The sequence below is a fragment of the Equus asinus genome, chromosome 22 (assembly GCF_041296235.1).
Source record: "Equus asinus isolate D_3611 breed Donkey chromosome 22, EquAss-T2T_v2, whole genome shotgun sequence".
NCBI classification, from domain to species: domain Eukaryota; kingdom Metazoa; phylum Chordata; class Mammalia; order Perissodactyla; family Equidae; genus Equus; species Equus asinus.
In genome coordinates, this window is record NC_091811.1 from 11,808,574 (window position 1) to 11,829,210 (window position 20,637).

General features: G+C 39.4%; 1 protein-coding gene and 1 pseudogene across 8 annotated transcripts in view; one reads left to right on the forward strand and one right to left on the reverse strand.

Moving 5' to 3' along the window:
- The window catches only part of CECR2 (CECR2 histone acetyl-lysine reader), a 185,301-nt gene that overhangs the window by 72,243 nt on the left and 92,421 nt on the right, over positions 1 to 20,637 (reverse strand). For all 8 annotated transcript variants that reach the window (XM_070495004.1, XM_070495008.1, XM_070495011.1 and 5 more), the window contains exon 2: positions 11,801 to 11,895. In XM_070495004.1, coding sequence (XP_070351105.1) covers positions 11,801 to 11,895 — 95 coding nt within the window. The remainder of the gene's footprint in view (positions 1 to 11,800; positions 11,896 to 20,637) is intronic.
- LOC123280044 (small nucleolar RNA SNORD113/SNORD114 family) lies at positions 17,586 to 17,652 on the forward strand (annotated as a pseudogene).

Here is a 20,637-nt window from a genome sequence, read left to right on the forward strand (position 1 = left end):
CAAATATTCAAGGAATTGTTTGAAAGAAACTACACAAACTCTTTCAGAAAACAGAGGAGGGAACGTGTACCAAAACCTGACGAAGATTTAGAAGAAAATAAAATTACAGACGAGTATTTCTCAGATACAAGTATGCAAAAATCCTCAAAGTATCAGCAAATCAAATTCAGCAATATACAAGAGGGACAACATTTCATCATACTCAATGGTGAAGGACTGATTACTTTCCCCTGAAATCAGGAACAATATATTATGAGTCTTAGCCCATACAGTAAGCCAAGAGAAGGAAGAACAAGGAATAAAGAATGGAATAGAAGCAGCAAAACTGTTTTTGACTGCAGACTACACAAAAAATCCTCAAGAATCTACAACAAAATCAGTAAAACTTTTTAAAGTGAGTTCAGGCAGACTACAGAACATGGTCAATACACAAAAATCAACTGTATTATACACATATTAGCAACAAATAGATGGAAAATAAAAAATTTTAAATAATTGAACTTAATAGTATCATCGAAAACTAAAAAATACTTAGGAACAAATGGAAATATGTCCAAATATTCTTATATTGCAAACTACAAAATATTGCTGAAATCAAAGAAGATAAACAAATGGAGATATACATATATCATGTTCAAGGACTGAGAAATTCAATATTGCTCAAAGTGTCCATTCTCTCTAAGTAGGGTTTTTCAAGACAATCTGATACTTGTATAAATTGTAAGACATACAGATCAATGGAATAAGGCAGAGTCCAGAAATGGATGGAACATATACAGTATTTGTAAGGAAGAAAATGAAAAGACTTTCTACTTCATATCATACACAAATATATTAACTCAAAATGCATCATTATGCCAACTGCAAAAAGCTAAAATTATAAAACTAAAAGAAAACCTAGAAGAAACTTTTGTTTTGTTTTGTTTTTTGCTGGGGAAGATTTGCCCTGAGCTAACATCCGTGCCAATCTTCCTCTATTTTGTACGTGGGTTGCTGCCACAGCATGGCAGCCGACGAGTGGCATAGGCCCAGGCCCAGGCACCACACCTGGGCAGCCAAAGCAGAGTGCAATAAACTCAATCACTAGGCCGTGGGGCCAGCCCTCAGAAAATCTTGACATCAAGGTAGGTTCTGATTTCCTAGGTAATAAAAAGTATGAAACATACTAGAAAAATCAAACTGTACTTCAACAAAATTAAAACTTGCCATTCTTTACACTGTCAAACAAATGGAAAGGCAGGCTACACATCAGGAGAAAATATTCATAACCCATTATATACCTAGTCATCAGGGAAATGCAAATTAAAACTACAATGAGTTATCAAGTTACACAAAACAGAATCAGTAGAATTAAAAACAACAAATATTGGCAAAGACATGCAGCAACTGGACTGCTCATATGTTGCTAGTTAGGAGTATAATGTTGGAACTGCTTAGAAAATAGCTTGGCATTTTCTTAAAGTCAAACATACTCTAACCATATGACCCAGCTATTCCCAAGAGAAATGAAAACATATGCCCACACGAACGCTTTACTCATAATAGCCCCCAACCAGAAGCAACATACAAGTCCACTGACTAGTGGACAGATAAACTGCGATATATTTTTACACTGGAATACAATTTAGACCCTCTCTTCCCCAAAAGGAACAAATTACTGACACATACAACAGTATCAATGAATATCAGAGACACGCTAACTGAAGAAGCCGCACACAACAGTACATATTGTATGATCCCATTCATCCAAAACTCTAGAATAAGGTAAAACTTAATCTACAGTGATACAAATCAGATCAGAGGTTGCCTGGGTTGTATTTTTTGGGGGGGAGGTGCGGGGGGAGGGAGAGTAGATTTAATGCAAAGAACACTTTCTGGGGAGATGGAAATGTCCTATCATTTTGAGTAGGATGGTGACTACATGATGTATTCATTTGCCAAAAAAACACTGGCCTGTATATTTAAACTGTGTGAATTTTATTGTCTAAATTTTATCTCAACAAAGATGAGTTTAAATGAACATACTTAACAGAAGTGTTGTAATTTGCAAAAAGGTAAATAATATTTCTATAGAGGGCAGATAAGACCCCGAAACACTAAATGTTTTTAATTGACTTTAGAGAATCTATTACAGAATGTTAGATACATAATTAACCTGGAGAAGTTAAATTTACAATTGTTATGAATTTCTACTTAAGAGTGGAAACCACAAAGAAAAGTGAAGGAAAGACCACACTGAAGCATGAATTAGTTTAGGTTATCTAAAAAGTACTCTAATAAAGATGACAAAAGGATAAAAATCTTTTGGTGCCAAATATCATAATGAGCATTTAATGGAGAATATATTTATACTGCTTAAACCATTGCTCAAGACAGTGATTCAAGTCTATCTTCACTTTCACAGCTAAGAACAAACCAGAAGCTCCTGATTTCCAATCCAGTGTTCAATTATGCTGGGCTCCTTCCCAATGAAGAAAACGAAATGCAGCTGAACGATCACCTAGCTGATGAATCACTTTAAATACCTAAAGTACTTTTATTGATACAGGCCCATAAAACCACCAGCTAGAATTACAATTCCAGGGGGAATACAGGAGAAAAGTACGGAGTCTTGTGAAAGTCCTAAGTGTGTTACTAACAATTCAAAACTGTCTTTAAGCTTATATATTAAGAGAAAAAAAAAGGGAAAGAAGGTCCAAAAATAAAACAAGAACCCATATGTCCACCATCAAGCTTAACAGAAAATTAGCAGTACCTTAAATTAGTGGAACTTCAACGTGCTGGACCAGCACATCAGCATCACCTGGAACTTGTAAAGAATGCAAATTCTCAGGCCCCACCTGGATCTACTGAATTAGATGATGATAGACCCAGCAACGTCTTTAACCAAGCCCTCCAGGTGATTCTGATGTTCCCCCAGTTTTGATAATCACTACCTTAGATGTTATTACCACTTATGCTCATCCCTAGCTACAGTCCCTTCTTACCAGGTCCTGAATTGCATTAATATTCCTTTGATTTTCTTTGAGCTTTCTACATACATTTATCCTCATTTAGTTTTCCATTTATAAAAATACAATCAAGGGCATGTATGCTTCTGTGACCTGCTTTATTTGCCAATGTTATTTTTTGGCCTGCTTTATTCACGATAATGTATATACTGGTGATACGGCTGCTTGCAGCTCCCAGAGACCCCCGCAGTCTGTGGCCATGGAGGCACTCCCAACATGGCTGTCTACTTCCTCAAAGCAACAAGAGGAGTCTCTAGAGCATCTGATAGCAAGCTGGAGTCTTGTTAATGTAAGCTAATCAGGAGTGACATCCCATCACCATTGCCATATTTGAACGGTTAGGAGCAGGTCCTGCACACACGCAAGGGGAGGGGACCTCACAAACGCATAGAGGATTTCCACAGGATCATGGGGGTGCCCCTCAGAGTCCAACTGCCACACTCAGTACCCATTAAAGACACCACCCTTTCTTGGCAGCAAAATGAACAAATTCCTGAAAAACTTTTGAACTAAGACTTTATTCTAAATCAGGCACCTCAAATTCCTAAATAAAATAAAACCAAGCCAAACCAAAGATGTGCCATGGAATACAAGTGCACTATTGAGAAAATGTTTAGATACCTGTGTGATTGGCTATCACAAGAGAGTCCGACGGAATGTGTGTGGAAAGGGGAGTCAGGCGACCTGGGTGCTTGTTCCAATCTTGCTGTTTACCTTAGCTTCCTCGTAGGTAAAACAAATCGCACTAGATGATATCTAAAGTTCTTTTACTTCTGAGATGCTGATTCTGAACTGTAGATTAATTTGACATTTGAAAAAGCTTTTAAAGCAGAGGTCCACAGACAGAATTCAGACAGTCCATGAGCCTGGCTGAGAAATAATTTTTAACTAACCTATTAACTGAAATTTTACATTCTGTTCAATTATGACTGCAGGCAATAAAATACAGTAATTTTAGGAATATGTCTATTTTTCATCAAAAGATATCATATATTTTCATATTACATTACAGGTATCATAGATACCTTAAAATAACATTTATAAACATCATACTTTAAGATAGTAATCTCAAGAAATCAGGCTTGCTGCTAGAGCATGTTATTTAATGAGTTGAAACACATTACTGTATAAAAAATTGTTTATAATATCTTACTGACTACGTTTCAGTATAGTTGGGTTCTGCTGTAATCCTACTTATTTTACTTTGCGATTTGAAATCATATTCTTAAGATGTGGCCCGTAGACTTCATTATAGTGCCAAAGAAGCTCACAGTACAAAATTAGTTAAAAATCCTTGTTTTAGAGGAAAATCTTCTCATTACATTTCTCTTTTAATTCATTTACAGCATGGGGCTGTGGTTCAGAGGCTGGAGGTCTAGGGTTCAACAGTTAGGGGCCAACTACCAGCTGTGTGACCTTGGGAAAGCTGTTTAACCTCTCTGTGACTGAAAGTCCTTGACAGGTGGGTGAGAGAACACTTTAGAGAGCCGCTATGAGGATTAAATGAGAGCCCCTGAAAAGCACTTTGAACAGCGCCTAGACAGTAGAGACACAGTTACCATTCCCATAAGCAGACACAGCATCACGCTCTCTCCATAGGGACACAAATTTGAGTTTGGAGAATACAACTAAAACGAAATGTGGCTTCCACATGCCAGTTTAAAGATTAGACTGAGTTAGTCGAACTGGAATGGTAACCCATTTAATTTTCTAAAAACAGAGGCTGGCAAACTATGGCCCATGGGCCAAGTCCATACTGGAAGCTAAGAATGTGAAAATCACTCTTCGTTAAATGGTTGGGGAAAAAAAGAATCAAAAGACGACAACTACTTCATGACATGTGAAAATGATATAAAATTCAAATTTCAGTGTCCATAAAGTTCTAATAAAACACAGCCACAATCAGTCATTTAAGTATTGCCTATGGCTGCTTTCGTACCATGACAACAGAGTTGAGTAGTTCTAACAGATCATGTGATCCACACAAAGCCTAAAATATTTATTCTCTGGCCCCTTACAGAAAAGAGTTTGATGATCCCAGTTCTAAAATGTGCAAACTACAAGAGATAAGACAGGGAAAGTTGCTTGAGTCAATGTCAACTTTCTACTCAGCATGTGTAGAAAACTAATGATAATATTTTTACATACACTGATAATAACTGATATTTATTAAAAGCCCAAGACTGTTCTAAGGCTTTTCATAAATAATTTCATTTAATCCTCACAGTAACTTTAGTGTGTATTGTCATCATTTCCATTTTACAGATGAGGCAAGTTACACACAAAGAGATTAAGTAACTTTCTTAGCTCCATATACTAGGTTAAGTCTTAGAACCAGAAAGCACAAGCATTCATTTTTCCAAATTTCTCTTTCTTTAGGATGGGATGAACGTAAAACTTCAGAGCATAACAATGAACATGCATTCACTCTAAATGCTTGTGGATACCACTGGTGGGACAAAATACCCCTCACTTTGGGAAATTCCTTTCAATGGAAAAAGCAGAATCCATCACTGTGTTTTCTTCTGTGGGTACTCAGGACACAGTATATTCAATTTGTGAAAATTCATTGAGCTGTATAGTTAAGGAAGGTGCACGCTTCTGTGTGTATATTATACATCAACAATAACAAGTTTTCAAAAGGCTGAAGCCTGCGCCTCACCCCAGACCAATTAATTCAAAATCTTGGGGCTACCAGTTCCTACACTTCTTTGACCATTCAGAAATATTTTTATTTCATGTGTCCATTTTTTTTAAACAAATAAAAATCACATATTGTTTTCTGCAATGCTCTGATAGCTCACAGCTATGTTTTGCAGAACATGGTTTCAGAAATGCTGGAACAATCCTCTGCTTCCCAGCCTCAGCACAGAGCAGCAGGGCCTGTCTCTTCCGGAAGAGCTCTTCCTCACTCAGGGAGGGGCTGTGCTGCCCCCACAGAAGGATAATGAACACTGCTGGAGCACTGCACTCCCTGTGCGCTCTCTGCTTCTGCCTGTGTGAGACTCTCATATTTTCCTTAGAGAGCAGAAAAATCAAAGCAGCAGCTGCTGGCAAAAGGGAAAGGAAGAAACTCATTTCCCTCCTCCCCATTATAACCAAGCATTTGAAATTTTATGACATTTGACTAGTCTTTTTTTTTAAGAAATCAATCCCTCATTTCAAAAGAAATCATGTAGGAGTAACTGACACCGTGCTGTGAAAGGAGCAAACTGGTATTCCTAAGAGCTGCTCTGATTCAGCACTGCTCCCGAATACTGGCCACTGTGCAGCCTAGGAGGACACAAGCTGTGGAGAGGACAGAAACAGATGGCGGAATGGTACAGGGCATTTACATGTGACCGATGAGACAGATACATTCTAAAATACATAAATACTATTTTTACCTTTAGGTATACATATGTGAAAGAGACACCTACCCCATTCTGTGCCCCGTCTTCAGGGAGAGGATGGGGATCTCTGCTCTACACTATACTGGATGATTTTTTTAAACCTAACTTTTTATCCTACCAAAATGCATTAATTCTATATGAAGAAGATACAACAAGAAGGGGGCTGAGTTATAGGCCTAATATTCAGATTCTATGAATGATGAAAGATCTGAACTCTTGTTCTTTCAGTTCTTTGTACTTCCTCTTGCCCTTGTGAGAGTTATTCATCTTCTAACTGGCTATATGACCTGATAAATAACTCACATTCTCTGGATGTGCTGTTTCCTCCCCTATAAAATAGGACCTGCGAGATGACCCCCTACCATCTCTCCTTCATCACCTCATGAGACTGAAAAAACGAAATGGACCCAAATGAAAATATAATGAATGACAGGAAAGGTTGCATCTAAGCTGAAAATGTTCCATAGAATATCCATCATTTTCAAACAAATTGGTTTTAAAGGGAGTATTATCAATGTAAATATATACTTTTTCTATAATTTATACTGGAGACTAATGGAAAGGAAAGACTAATGGAAGGAATAAAATTAAACTAAGAACAAGTGGGTTACAGCCATTTACCCACACAAAGGGTAAATCAGACCTCTTGTTGGCCAGTCCTTAGATACGTAAGGGTCCACTAACACCACATGTGATGATCTATAAGTCAACTGGTTCTTGTCGAAAGTCTATCAAAATACACAGACAATTTATGAGATATTGTCAACAACTAAGTAAATGTGATTAGACGCAAGCATCCATCTTACCAATGTTGTTAAGTTTTGTACTCTGGAAGATATGGTCAGTACAACAAAAGGATGCGCAGCAGGTAGCCTTTAAGAGACTCCCAAAACGACTTCTGCCTCCTGGTATTCACACCCTGTATAATCCCCTCTCCTAATGTGAGGGAGAATGTCTGTGGCTTGCTTTTAGTCAAAAGAATATGGCAAAAGGGATGTCACTCCCATGACTATGTTATGTCTTATAAGACTCTGTTTTGGCAGACTAAAGCTGTTTTCCTGCCGGCTGTGAACACACAAACAGCTACGTTGTGAGAGGGCCACATGGCAAAGGAACTATGGGCGACCTGGGAGCTGACAGAGCTCCTAGCCAACAGCCAGCAACAAAATTAGGACCTCAGTCCTGCAACTGCAAGGAGATGACTCTGCCATCAACCTGAATGAACTTGAATTCCTCCCCACTTAAGCCTCCAGATTAGAACATAGACTGGCTGACACCTTGAGGACAGCCCTGTGAGACCTTGAGCAGAGGGCCCAGGTAAGCCATGTATAGACTTCTGACCTACAAAACTGAGAGATAATAAATCTGGGTTTTCTGGTGAGGAAGATTGGCCCCTGAGCAAACATTTGTTGCCAATCTTCCTCTTTTTGCTTGAGGAAGATTGTTGCTGAGCTAACATCTGTGTCAGTCTTCCTTTATTTTGTATGTGGGACACCACCACGGCATGGCTTGACAAGCGGCATATAGACCCGCACCAGTGATCTGAACCCATGAACCATGGGCGGCCGAAGCAGAGCACATGAACTTAACCACTACACCACCAGGTCGGCCCCCAAAAATGTCTTGTTTTTTTTTTGTGAGGAAGATCAGCTCTGAGCTAACATCTGCGCCCATCTTCCTCTACTTTATATCTGGGATGCCTGCCACAGCATGGCTTGCCAAGCTGTGCCATGTCTGCACCCAGGATCCGAACCAGTGAACGCCAGGCTGCCGAAGCGGAATGTGTGAACTTAACTGCTGTGCCAAAAGGTTGGCCCCCCAAAAATGTGTTTTTTGAGCTACTAAGTTTCTGGAAATTTTCTACGCAGCAATAGAAAACAAATCTATGGATCTTCCCCCCAGTCACACCTCCAGATAACTGTAGTCCCAGCTGATACTTTGCAGCCTAGGAAGAGCTCCTAAGCTGGACAGGCCTGGCTAAGCTGCGCCCAGACTACTGACCCACAGAAACTGAGATAGAATACATTCTTGCTGTTTGCAAGCTGCTAAGTTCTAGGGCACCTTGTCACACAGCAGCAGATAACTAACATGGCACGAAACAGGCTAGGGGACAAATCTTGAAAGGAAAGTAGGATGATAATCCTAGAAAATCAAAAGAGAATCAATTAAAGAAAAATCAAGGTCAATAAACCGGGCAGATTCAAGATATATATGGAGGAATATATTCTAAAGTACTTGTAGTATGAATGTGATTCTATTCTTAATAGCAACAAAAATTAAAATAGCCAGGAATGTATCTGACCTAAATGAACAAAGCTTACAACTTTTTACTGAGTAATATGAAGGACTTAAATAAAAGGGTTATCTCAACATTGTAAAGATGTCAATTTTGCCCAAATTTATTCATAGCTTTACTTGATTCTAATCAAAACAAGCGAATTTCTTATCGAATATGACAGATTACATAATCATTTTCTGGAAGAATTACCAAGCAGGATTAATTAAAACGGTATTAGAGTTAAAACAGACTGATACGTACAATTAGAAACAACTAAGTAGATTCTAGCATATGTACAAAATGTAAAAGATTGAACAGATATCATACCAACAGAGAAGGGAAGACTTATCCCATAAATTGTATGAAATGACTTTAGTTATTTAGATCTTCAACCACACCCTGCCCTCCCCCCTCCTCATCATCACGCACAGAAGACTATAAGCTCCACAATGGAGAGGAGACACTTTAGTCCTACCAGCACCTAGGGGCTGGCGTGTCATGGGCGATGTCCAGAGCTGCCATAGGTGGAGGAACACTCTCATGAGAACAGTAAAATAGAACAATCTCTGATAAATTTTAAATGGGCATTTCTTTTGCTAGATCTTCAATCAATAAACCAATAGAAGAAATGACCCTGGTATACAACAGGAAATTCAAGTATACAAAAATTACCAATATGCCCAATAAACGTAAGAAAGGATATTGAACATGTGAAGAAGGATCAATGAAATCCAAGTTAAAATAGCTTTTACCTATCTGGTCAAGATTAGAGACCTCAAGTCCAGTCAATTTCACCTTCATAGTAGTCCTCCACTCTGTCCACTTCTCTCCTCTCTTGCCTGATTAATTCATTAGCCCCTATCTTACCTTCCTGTTTCCCCTCTTGCCCTAAGATGCTTATTTAAAAACAAAAATCTAGGGGCCAGCCCAGTGGCACACTGTTTAAGTTCGTGCGCTCCGCTTCAGCGGCCCGGGGTTCCCAAGTTCGGATCCTGGGTGTGTACCAACACACGGCTCCATCAAGCCATGCTATGGCAGCGTCCCATATTCAAAAAATAGAGGAGGATTGGCAACAGATGTTAGCTCAGGGACAATCTTCCTCACCCAAAAAGAAAAAAAAATTCCCTTTCAAAAATAAAAACACAAATCTCACCATATCCCGATCTCTTTGCTTTTAGGATTATATCCCCAAATTCTTAAGCCTACAGGGCCTATTAGGCTCCAATTCCTATTGTGCTGTGGCCATGTTGGATTCCTTGAACTGAAATGCCTGTAGAAGACAAGTAGGTAAAGAAAATATGTGAGGTGGGCCACGTGAACATTACAGATGGTAAGTAGCAATAAGCTCCAGCATGGAAGGGCAATAAGGAATGCTACGGATGAGGCAGAGCAGAGCACACAGGCCCTGTTTTCCCTCCAGCTAATGGGTGTCTTGATGGGTGCCAGACCACTGATTGGATGTTTTCTGGAAGCTATAAATCGAGATTTTAAATGTGAAATCTCATTTTAGATGTTGGCAACAAACGGAAATTTAACACTCAGAGGCAAAACTGTACAGCTCAAACAAATCACGTTTCTGAATCACATGGGACCTTCTGTAACCTCTAGGTTCTGCTCTAGGGAATCAAACCCTAGAAAATTATTCCTCCTAGCTGCACTTCTTTGGTGGGTTTGTTCATTCATTCGTTCACTTATTTATTGGGCTTTATAAGATATGGACACTGGCCCAGGGAAGCTCCTATATGAAGGCTCAGTTCACGCATCACTTTCTCACACCAGGTTATATGCTCTGTTGACTTGAGAGCATTATCACGGGAACTGTATAATTTGCAACTGTATAATCATTACTGTAATTATTACAGCACAGGACTATATGTTCCATGAGGGCCCTGAGAGTGTCTGTTCCAACAGTACCTGCGGGCCAGCATATAAAGGGCAGTGTCTAGAATGAGGGTTAGGCAAACAGATACTGGTCATGTGCTGATAGTTCAAGGGTAAAATGGAGAACCTCTGTGGTGGGTACCCTGGCAATTTATTAGAAGTATCTTAAATGGGTATTTCTTCTGACTAAAAACTGCAACATCATGTTCGGGCAGTAAGACAAACGATTTTCCCCTTTTCTTTCTCCTCTTGGTTTGGCACAACTTGGGTATTCTAGGGGGAAAAAGTCATTATAATACTGAGTGCAGGAGCAATAACTCTCTCTTAATACACACTTATTCCCTGAAAAAAAGGGCACTTCATCACTTACACCCTGAAAAAACAGGCATTTTGTCACTCTTATTCACCTTGTAACCACAAGTTTATCACACATTAGTATCAGGCCTGGTTTCCCAGCCCTGACAGACACCTAAGAGTGGATTTAACAGAAGTATTTCAGATCCCATCTTTAACTGTCTGAAAAATATAAATCATAGCATCCCAAAGTCGTCCATGGACTGACGGGGTGGAGGCTGGGACACTTGCTTTGTCTCAGCTTTGTGCGAGTTGGCCCTATAGTTCTGTTCTGTGTGGAAATGTAGCAGCAAAGAGAATGTATATCAAGTTAGGGTCAAAACAAGGGACAAGGCCAAGGCCATATCAGGAATACTCTTTATTTGTCTACACAGATAAAACTGTGGTCCAAACTTCCCACACACCTCAAATGCACTGCAGAGCTGTTTACCTGGCAGTTATGGTGTGAGGGGCCTAGAAGCTCCATGTAGAAAATTACACTACCATTTACGTGAGCCACAGAAGATACTCAAGGGGTAGAAAGGCAGTAAAATCTGGTTTTAATTTGTTAGGCAACATTTTACCAATACTGCAAACAAAAATCAGAAAGAAAGTCATATGCTGAGAAGAAGAAATTCTACACTTGAACGTGTTAGCTGGTGGATCCAAGAGTACGGGGTATAGACTTGTGAGAGTGAAGTAAAGCCAAGGCTTATGATAAAATTAAAACAACTGCAGAAGGAGCCAAACACAGGGCTTGGGAATCCGTTTGTAACTGCTCAGTCTACACTGGTATATAATGGCTAATGATCTGTTCTGGTTTGTAACAGAAGACATAAACATCACTACAACTGGTTAATTAGCTCTCTCCGCAAGAAATACTTAGTAAGATCAGGATTACTCACGTGATATCCCTCCGTTGATAGCAGCCCTGAAGCAGGCAGGCGATCAGGTCACTGATAAACTCTACGTCATCTCTGTGAAGAGCTGCTTCTAACTCCTGAGATGGAGAAGGGGAGAGAGAGATTGAGGGATCAAACACAGAGAGAGACGTCTTAAAATCCATCCACCCCTTCCACCACCATCACCATCACCCCCTCAAGCAACTGAATGGTCACTGTAACAGAAGTGCTTGTTAGGGATCAACTCTGCCCTTCCTCCCACAGTTATTACTGCTAGAAAAGCAACTAGAGTCCAACTTTCTTTTGTCCCATGGGGTTTATTTCTCCCATTGCTCCTTACACAGCTCCATTCCTTTCGTCTGCGCTCTAGAAGAAACACACATATATTTCCTTTTGTAAATCAATGCTAGCATAATTATCAAAGACCTTAACTTATATAAAGACCTTGCATTGCTTTCTATTTTAATGGCAAGAGAATAAAGGAACAAATACGTAGTTAATCAGAAAGTATTCTTCACTTAACAGTTTCAAGAGGTAAACCATCAGCAACAGCTTTAAAGAACCACTGCATTTTGAAAAATAGTATTGGTGTAAACAATTTTGGAATTTTTATTGTCAGGACACTACACTTACACGACTGATGATAGGAGATTACCAGAACTGAGAGTAGTCTTACATCATCTGGAGAGAAGTGAGGTAATGTCTATGTTAATGACCTAACCCTAGGTGAGATGTATTTGCTTTCCTTGGGGTTCAGGTGGACGATGCCAAAGACTTAACTTGTCTGAGCATAGTAGTCTAAACAAAGATTAGTTGAGAGGAGCTACAGGGACAAAAAGTGACAGTGGGGAATTTTACAAGATCTTATTTCTCTTCTCAATCTCCCATAATAAACTGGTATTCTCTGAGATGACGAAACATTTATGTTCTAAGTCATCAACTCTTTTCAAGCAAAGTTTGCCCATATTCTTTCAATCCAGGATGCTATCTATTTTCTGCATGCAAACCATTTTCCAAGGGTCCGCTATGCCTATGATTTGACCAGCTCATGACCAGGCTCTATTATCCAGATCTATAAATGAAACTTCCGAGGATCTTATTAATGGTTCTGAAAACACAAAGTGTGCATAAGATGCAATTCTGACCTTAACACCAATTACAGGACAGTATATACTAAAGAGGGTAGCCGGCTTGTAGTATAAAAACAGTACAATTCTTTTGTAAACTATATTAATTGTTCTATTTATTATCTTATTTTAACAAATTCCTAAGTCTGTAAACACTCACTCTAAAAACTTCACAGGACAAAAAACTGCTAAGCCCAGTAACTGATAAAAATAAACAAAATACAAACCACCCTGAGGCAGTTCCCCAGGCAAATGAAACTCAAAATTCAAACACAAGGCTCAAACTTTAAAACATTTTGCTTGCCTTAAATACAAATTTGGGAATTATTAACACACCCATAGCAATGGTTCTTATTCTTATATTAGCTTATTAACTCCTTTGGGCAGAGTTCTTTTCTACCTTCTAGTTAGTGATTATCCAGAAAACTAAGAAACTCTGCCAATCAGAGATAACAAGGATCTGAGCTCCAATTAGTCAGAATTCATTTATTCAACAAATATTTCCTGGGCACCCACCTTGTGTAAGATAATATAGTACTTCCTAAGAACTGTGGACCTTAGCTTAGTTAGGAGAGATAAGACAGTACAAAAAAGACAAACAAACAAAGTAATTAGCACTAATAAAGCACAGAAAAGATGCTATGGGTGCTGTGGGAGTTGAGAAGAAAAGGATTACTTCTGGCTGTGTGAAGCCTGAGAGATTTCACCAAGGGGGCGGCACCTGAGATGGCAAAATTGTGACCTGTGTGACGATGGAGAGGCAGGGCGCAAGTAGGTGCAAGGAACAACATGAGCAAGGGCATCAAGAGGATAGTAGGCCCTGTTATTCTATAGAGTATGGAGGGGAGTAATGTGAGCTAAGACTGAGAGCTGATACTGAAGACAGAGTTAATGAGTCTGGCCTTTCTTTGGAAGACAGTGGAGATCCACTACAGTTATTTTACAGAGGAAAGACACAGTGAGGTTAATCTAGCTGCTGTGCATACAAGATGAATTCTAGTGGCAGAGGGGGAAGGTGAGGCAATGTTCAGTATAAGCAACAGCCCAGGAGAAAGATTCTGAAGGACTTAATTAAGGAGAGAAACAGCAGGAAGAAGAAACATGAATTCAAGATCTGACAGAAGTAAAGGAGAGGCAAAGCAAGGGAAGATTTGAATGACTCATATTTTAAGCCTGGTCAGCTGGGCCAGACTCCAAAATAAACCGCAATTACAACAGAAGCCAAACCCTTGAAGTAAAAAGTCCCAGGCCATCTTGTTTGATAGATAAGCCAGAATTACTGAATGCTAGAGCTGGAAGGGAAATCACAGAAGATATTATTTTAACTTTCTCAATTTAAAGATAAACTAGGTCCAGATGCACTTCCCCAGATGCACTCAGCAAATCAGAGCCAAGTGAAATCCAGATCATCAGGTACAGTGCTCTTCCCTTAAAGTAAGCAGCTTCCCACTGACACAGGCTCTCTGTTCTTTCTAGGCCTGATGGTTTTAACATTTATAGTAACCGTCTCATCACTGCCCTCTCCAAGCCCTGACAGGTACCACTCTCCCTATGTAGAATAAATCCCTTCCTGGCTCCCTTCTGCCAAGCCATATTGTAGTCCCTTACATGAAAAACTTTTATCTACAAAATCTTCCTGGCTGAGTTCCACTTTGCCGGTTCCTTCAGCAATTCCTTTCTCACTGTATGTTTACTCATTGTTACACATTTCTATCGATGCTCCGTCCTTTTCCCCATGGGTGTAAATTAAGAACGCAGAGTGATTCTTGATTAGAGGTGCTGTACTCTGTACTAACTGTTGCTTCTTAGTGTTTTTAAAGAACAGTATCAAATTAAACGATGATAAAAGGCCACATTGGAAGAGGTAAGAACTAGGAAGGCTTTCCCAAGGAGGTGACGGAAAGAAGCTTGCCACAGATCACTGCGAAGCTGTGCCAGGATTCCTAGAAGTCACAGGAGACAATGTGGATCACTTTTATTCCTTCCTTCCTTTCTTTTTTTTTTTTTTTTTGAGGAAGATTAACCCTGAGCTAACTACTGCCAGTCCTCCTCTTTTTTGCTGAGGAAGCCTGGCCCTGAGCTAACATCCATGCCCATCTTCCTCTACTTTATATGTGGGACGCCTACCACAGCATGGCTTCCCAAGCGGTGCCATGTCCACACCTGGGATCCGAACCGGTGAACCCTGGGCCGCCAACAAGCAGAACGTGCGAACTTAACTGCTGTGCCATTGGGCCGGCCCCCCAGTTTTATTCCTTAGTAAATTATTTAAAACATTACTTTTATAAAACAATCATACTATAGAGCAAAATGCAAAATCTACATTAACTTTTTAGCAGAGATTCCTTAAAAAATGTCACTCTTGTAGAAACAAGTTTAAGCTATACTATTAATTCCCTTTCTTTTCCATCTCCTGTCTCCCACCTGCAGACGTTCTCTTCTAGCTTAGGTGGAAACACTGGACCAGGGCATTTCCTTCCTATCAGTGTCACCTTCACCAGAGGCAAGCTCTAGCTGTCCAGTTTCTACCTATAACATTGTCCTCTGAGGAGGTAAAAATAAAACGTAGCAGAAGCATCACTGAACGCCCTTTCTCTTCCTTAAAAATAACACATTAATGTTAGTTTCATTCACCTCCTCTTCTTAAGCTGCTTACTGGAAAGAAATGTTCTTGTTTTCTTCTCTTGGGCCCTACATATAATATTAGGATAAAAATTAGCAAATCGTAGGTAGTCAAATTAACTTATCTATATATAGTTCACCTACCACATGCCAGACAGTAGGGATACAAAGGTGAATAAGAAAGTCCTAGTATGTTTATGGAAGGAAGGAAGGGAAAAGGAAGGGAGGGTCTGAGGGAGGGTTAAAATGTAAGTCAAAAAGGGGAAATTTTTGTTTATTCTTTATTGTGTTCGCTGCTGTCTCCCCAGCAACTAGAACAGTACCTGATGCAGAACCGATGTAAAAACATTTTCTTGACTGAATGATACCAAAGAATTTTGAGACAATATAATAAAAGCTATATTAAATACACCAAGTGATATGGGAAAATGGAAAAAACTAGAGAAGTTGAGGCTAGCACAGAGTAAGACTTTGCCAAGGAGCTAAGATTTGCACGGGGCCTTGAAGGGGAGACTCTTACTTGGCACAGGCACAGTGAGGAAGAGTGAAGTGTGAAGTTCATGGGATGTGTAGCAGTACCAATCGCTCTCCCCAAAGCAGAGATGGCGATTAGAGAGAGAACAGTAGACAGGACAGGCCTATTTCTTGAGGACCTTTTCTGAAAACCACACCAAAGAGAGTGGATTTTACTTCCCTATGCAATCAAGTCGGAAGGAGAGTGAAATGAGCAGAATTCTGTCTCAGGAAAAGAGCTCTGAGAGTAGCATGCAGAATGACTGCGGGTACCAGAGGTGGGTGTACACTGGCAGCGTCAGCATCACCTGGAAGTTTGCTGGATGCACAGCACCTCAGGCCCCACAACAGACTTACTGAAACCAGAATCTGCATCCTAACAAGAGCCCCAGGACTCACATGCATAGAGAGTTGGGAGGCGCTAGTCGGGAAGACGAAAGGTCAGAGTCTACAGTAAATACCACAGCAGCTGTGGGAATAGAGAAGGGAAGGATTTGAGAATATGTGAAAGATGAATAAACGCTGGTTTAATGAACAAAAGACATAAATATAACTACCAACAGAAATGAAATAATGCCATGGACCTAAAATGCTCTAAAATATGAGAGAACTCTCATAAATCAACTTCATTTCTTACATAAGGACTCTGAATGAAATCCTTACATTGTAACCCAACCATACTCAAATGACAATCTCAAGACAAAGACCCTGTTTATCTAAAAACACTAGCAGTAATGTATGATCATAATCAAATCATGCAGACAAAGTCTGGTTATCAATATCTGTGGAATTTAGAGTTCCTGCCTCCAGCTCTGAAACCTGTTGAAATTTATTGTATTGAAGAATTAAATGTAATCCAAATATACGGTAGACCACTAAGCAATCTACTCTAAATACAAGACTAGTTGTTATAGATGGGAAGAGTGGGTCATTTGCTCCTTATAGGAAAATGTCATTTCTATCAATAAATTTATTTAGCAACCAACTAAGAATGTGAGGGTGTATCATGAAATTTCTGGTTAAAGTGTTCTCCAAACAATATCAACTGCCAATATCCTTTTATTATTGTTCCCAAACAGTCATCAAATAGAATTACACACAATTAGAGTGAAGTAAGACCTTCAATGACAAAACAAAAGCTAAGACCCACAAAGGTCTGGAGTGACATGGCCAAAAGATAAAATGTCCTTAAATCCACATTTCATTTACATGTAAATTATGAATTTTCAAGTTTGAAACTAACATCTTATTAACCTATCGTGGTTAGCAGAAATCAAAATTAATAAATCAACTGTATATAACTAGATTCTTTCAGAGTCTAAGAACTATTTATCTTAAAATACATGCCCAACAGTTGAACTGTTAATCTGTATAGCAAATCTACATTTTCTTCAGTAAATCTAAGGTAACTTTTTACTCCCTATCTGGACTTTTAGAAATTCCCATGGGTGCTGGGAGCAGAAGATTGGATGGGAGAGAAGCATGGACACTGATGATGTTATTACATATAAAGGAATGAATAAATCAAGACCCATGATAAGAATGTGTGAATCAATAATTATGATTAATAAAATCTGTGACTCTGAGGTCTAAAAGATAAAAGAAGGAAAAAGGTGAATCTGAGGTTTAAAAAAGAAGGAAATAAAAAGTCGTTGCATTATATTTCCTGCCTGCCTCAGTACCTAGGCTTCATTGGTGAGTCAACCATAGTTTTCTTAACATATCAGCATAAACTGGGACTAACAACCTCTATCTAAATTACAAAAAAAAAAAAAATTAAATGATCTTGTTCTACCCAACTGTGGTGGACAGGCTAAAAGGGATTAGCAAAAAATTCTCCCCGGTGAACCTGGGTTTGCTTTTTCCAGCACAATAATGATGTAGTGAGTTAGCAAATGGCAAAGGTTGTTGCATTGAAGGGTAGACTATTAGGGATGTTGGATCAGCTCTTCCAAGGAGAACTGAGCAGGCGTGAACTGTCTCTCAAATGACAGAAGCATTGAGAGGAACCATGTGTCATTTATAAATATAATGCAACTCCTCACCCTTGCCTACCATTTTACCCATGGAATACAGTAACTCATAAATCATTAAGAAAATGGGTCTCAGAAATATAAAATTGCTTTTAAAACGTATTTCTATGATATTATGCTTCATAAATCATAAGCTACCTAGATAACCCACCAAAAAATATGCAGACCCATGGTAACTTGTCAGATATCAGTGAACTTTTCCCTTCTAGCTCAGCAGAACTTAAAATGCAGAATCAATAAAAGGATTAGAATGAAGAATAGGTGATGATGAACACTGCCCGCCCCCCTAAGCTGCTCCTGGTTCCCGTAGTAACTATTAACCCCAGCTGTTTGTATCAAATGGATAAAACCAAGGCACACAGGCTCATGCCTCAGTTTCTACCACCCTATGGTGAAATATGGACTGAAAATGTTATAGAAAGACAGCAAAGAAGAAAAGAAACAGGAAAGCAATTTTAATCCTGCCAAACAAAAAAGAACTGGCTAATCAGTTAAAAAATTTTCACTTTAATGGGTATAGAGTCAGATCCGCAAGATGAAAAAGTTCTGGAGCTCCGTTTCACAACAGTGTGAGTATACTTAACACTACTGAATTGTGCACTTAAAAATGGTTAAGATGGTAAATTTTATGTTTTTTTTTATCACAATTTAGAAAAAAAGTTGTTCACATTAAAAGTGTCTACACCTCCAAGGGCTGTTGTAATGATTAAATGAGGAAATGCGTATAAAAGCTGGCTGTCCCTGGCACTCGGTAAAGGCTCTACCACATGTTAACATTACAATTACTTCATCTTCCTTACAATGACAGTGCAGGAAAAAAACAAAGATTGAAGAGATAGAAAGTGGTCTTTTTAAAATTCGGAGGTTTTTGAACAATAGAAATTCAAATTCTTTTAATACATGGCCTACCGTGTTCATGAGCCAATAAAACTATCTCCAAAGAACTATTTGGAAATCCAGGTTATTCAAAGCTACACTACTTATGCCTTCAACCCAGAGTTTAAGTCTCAGACTAAAGGCAATAAGGAATATCCTTCTAAAAGATCTCCCCCTCTCCGTGCCCACTTTCTCTCCTCCTCTTTTGTATTTCCTTTTCACTGTGAGCATTGAACTGTGAGCACAGAGATCTGAACTTTGCCAAGATGCTCTGGGATAGAAGGGGGCGTGGGCAGAAAAATCAGCAAATCAGCCTAGAGGAGGGAGACCGTTCCTACTGCTCCTTCTGTAGCTTCAGAGAGTAGGTGGAGGGAATAACAGGATTTGCCCTCTTAGCAGCTGGCGTCACAGCTCATTAGGGACAAGTCTGTTTAACGTGGCTCCACCTCCTCCACCCTCAAGAACAGCAGTGGCTGCTGGGAAAAGAACTCAGGACCAAGAAAGGGGAACAGCTCCAACCCCGACAGGCAACTGGAGGGAGGGAAAGAGGGCCTCCAGCATATTTCATGGAAAAGGTTTACAGTTTTTACTTTAAAAAGTCCCGCCTGACTAATAAAAAAAGATAATTTCCAGTCTTGAGATAGTAAAATGACACAGAATATTACTAATTCCTTTCATGTATAACAACCACCACCTTAACACCTTTTCTTAAATAACATTACAGTTACTTTTTATTGTTTGACATGCTTCTAATCTTTAAAAATTTTCTTTAATCTTGTGCTAAAGAAGGTGGTAAAGAGAGAAAAACCTTCTTTTTTCCAACTTCCAAGTAAGGATCAAGATCATAGATTTGCACTACTGCCACTCAGGCACAGTAATTCCTTTGAGTTTACATAAGGAGGGGGAAAAGGCCCAAAGGAAAAAGAGTCGTATATGCTGTGTTTCATTTTAGAAGGTTACAAATCTTACTAATTTCCACAAGGACGAACTGCAACGTAGTGAGTCTCAGTCAAAAATCAGGGCTTCTGTACAGGACCCGGAACCGTGCCTACACAAAGAAGATGCAAAGCAGGCCCTCTTGAAGGACTACCCCAGCTGCTATCCAAGAGAGAATGCCCAAGCGTGGGCTTAGAATACAGGAAGAAATAAGCACTCTAGCCTCCAGAAGGCACTCCTCACTCTGGCAGCTGATGCTTTCTAACTTGGTATAAATTAATTTAATCCCAAAGGCCTGCCCCATGCCAATTTAGACTGTAACGTATAAATCAGCTCGAGTGGGTATAATGGTGAGGGACCTGAAACTGGCTATTATAACACTTTCAGTGGGCCATGCGATTTATCCCAGGAGTCCCCAAAGGCTAGCAGGTCCCCACTGCGGCTCTGCTGTAACCATACCACTGCTCTCAACCGTCCATGAAACAGCTGTGTCACTGGCTACACTGTTGGGTAACAGAAAGGAAACCCAGATAGCTCCTCACCCCAAATACGACTGCTACCCTAAAATATTAGGTTAACTGGAAAATACTAATTACACCAATAAATGTGTAAATCTAGAAGAATACGATTTTCTGAAAAGGTATAAATTATCAAACCTGGTTCCAGAATTTAAAAAAAAAAATAAAAGCCTCAGAAGTTTCATGGGTCTTGTACCACAAGAAAATGCCTATGA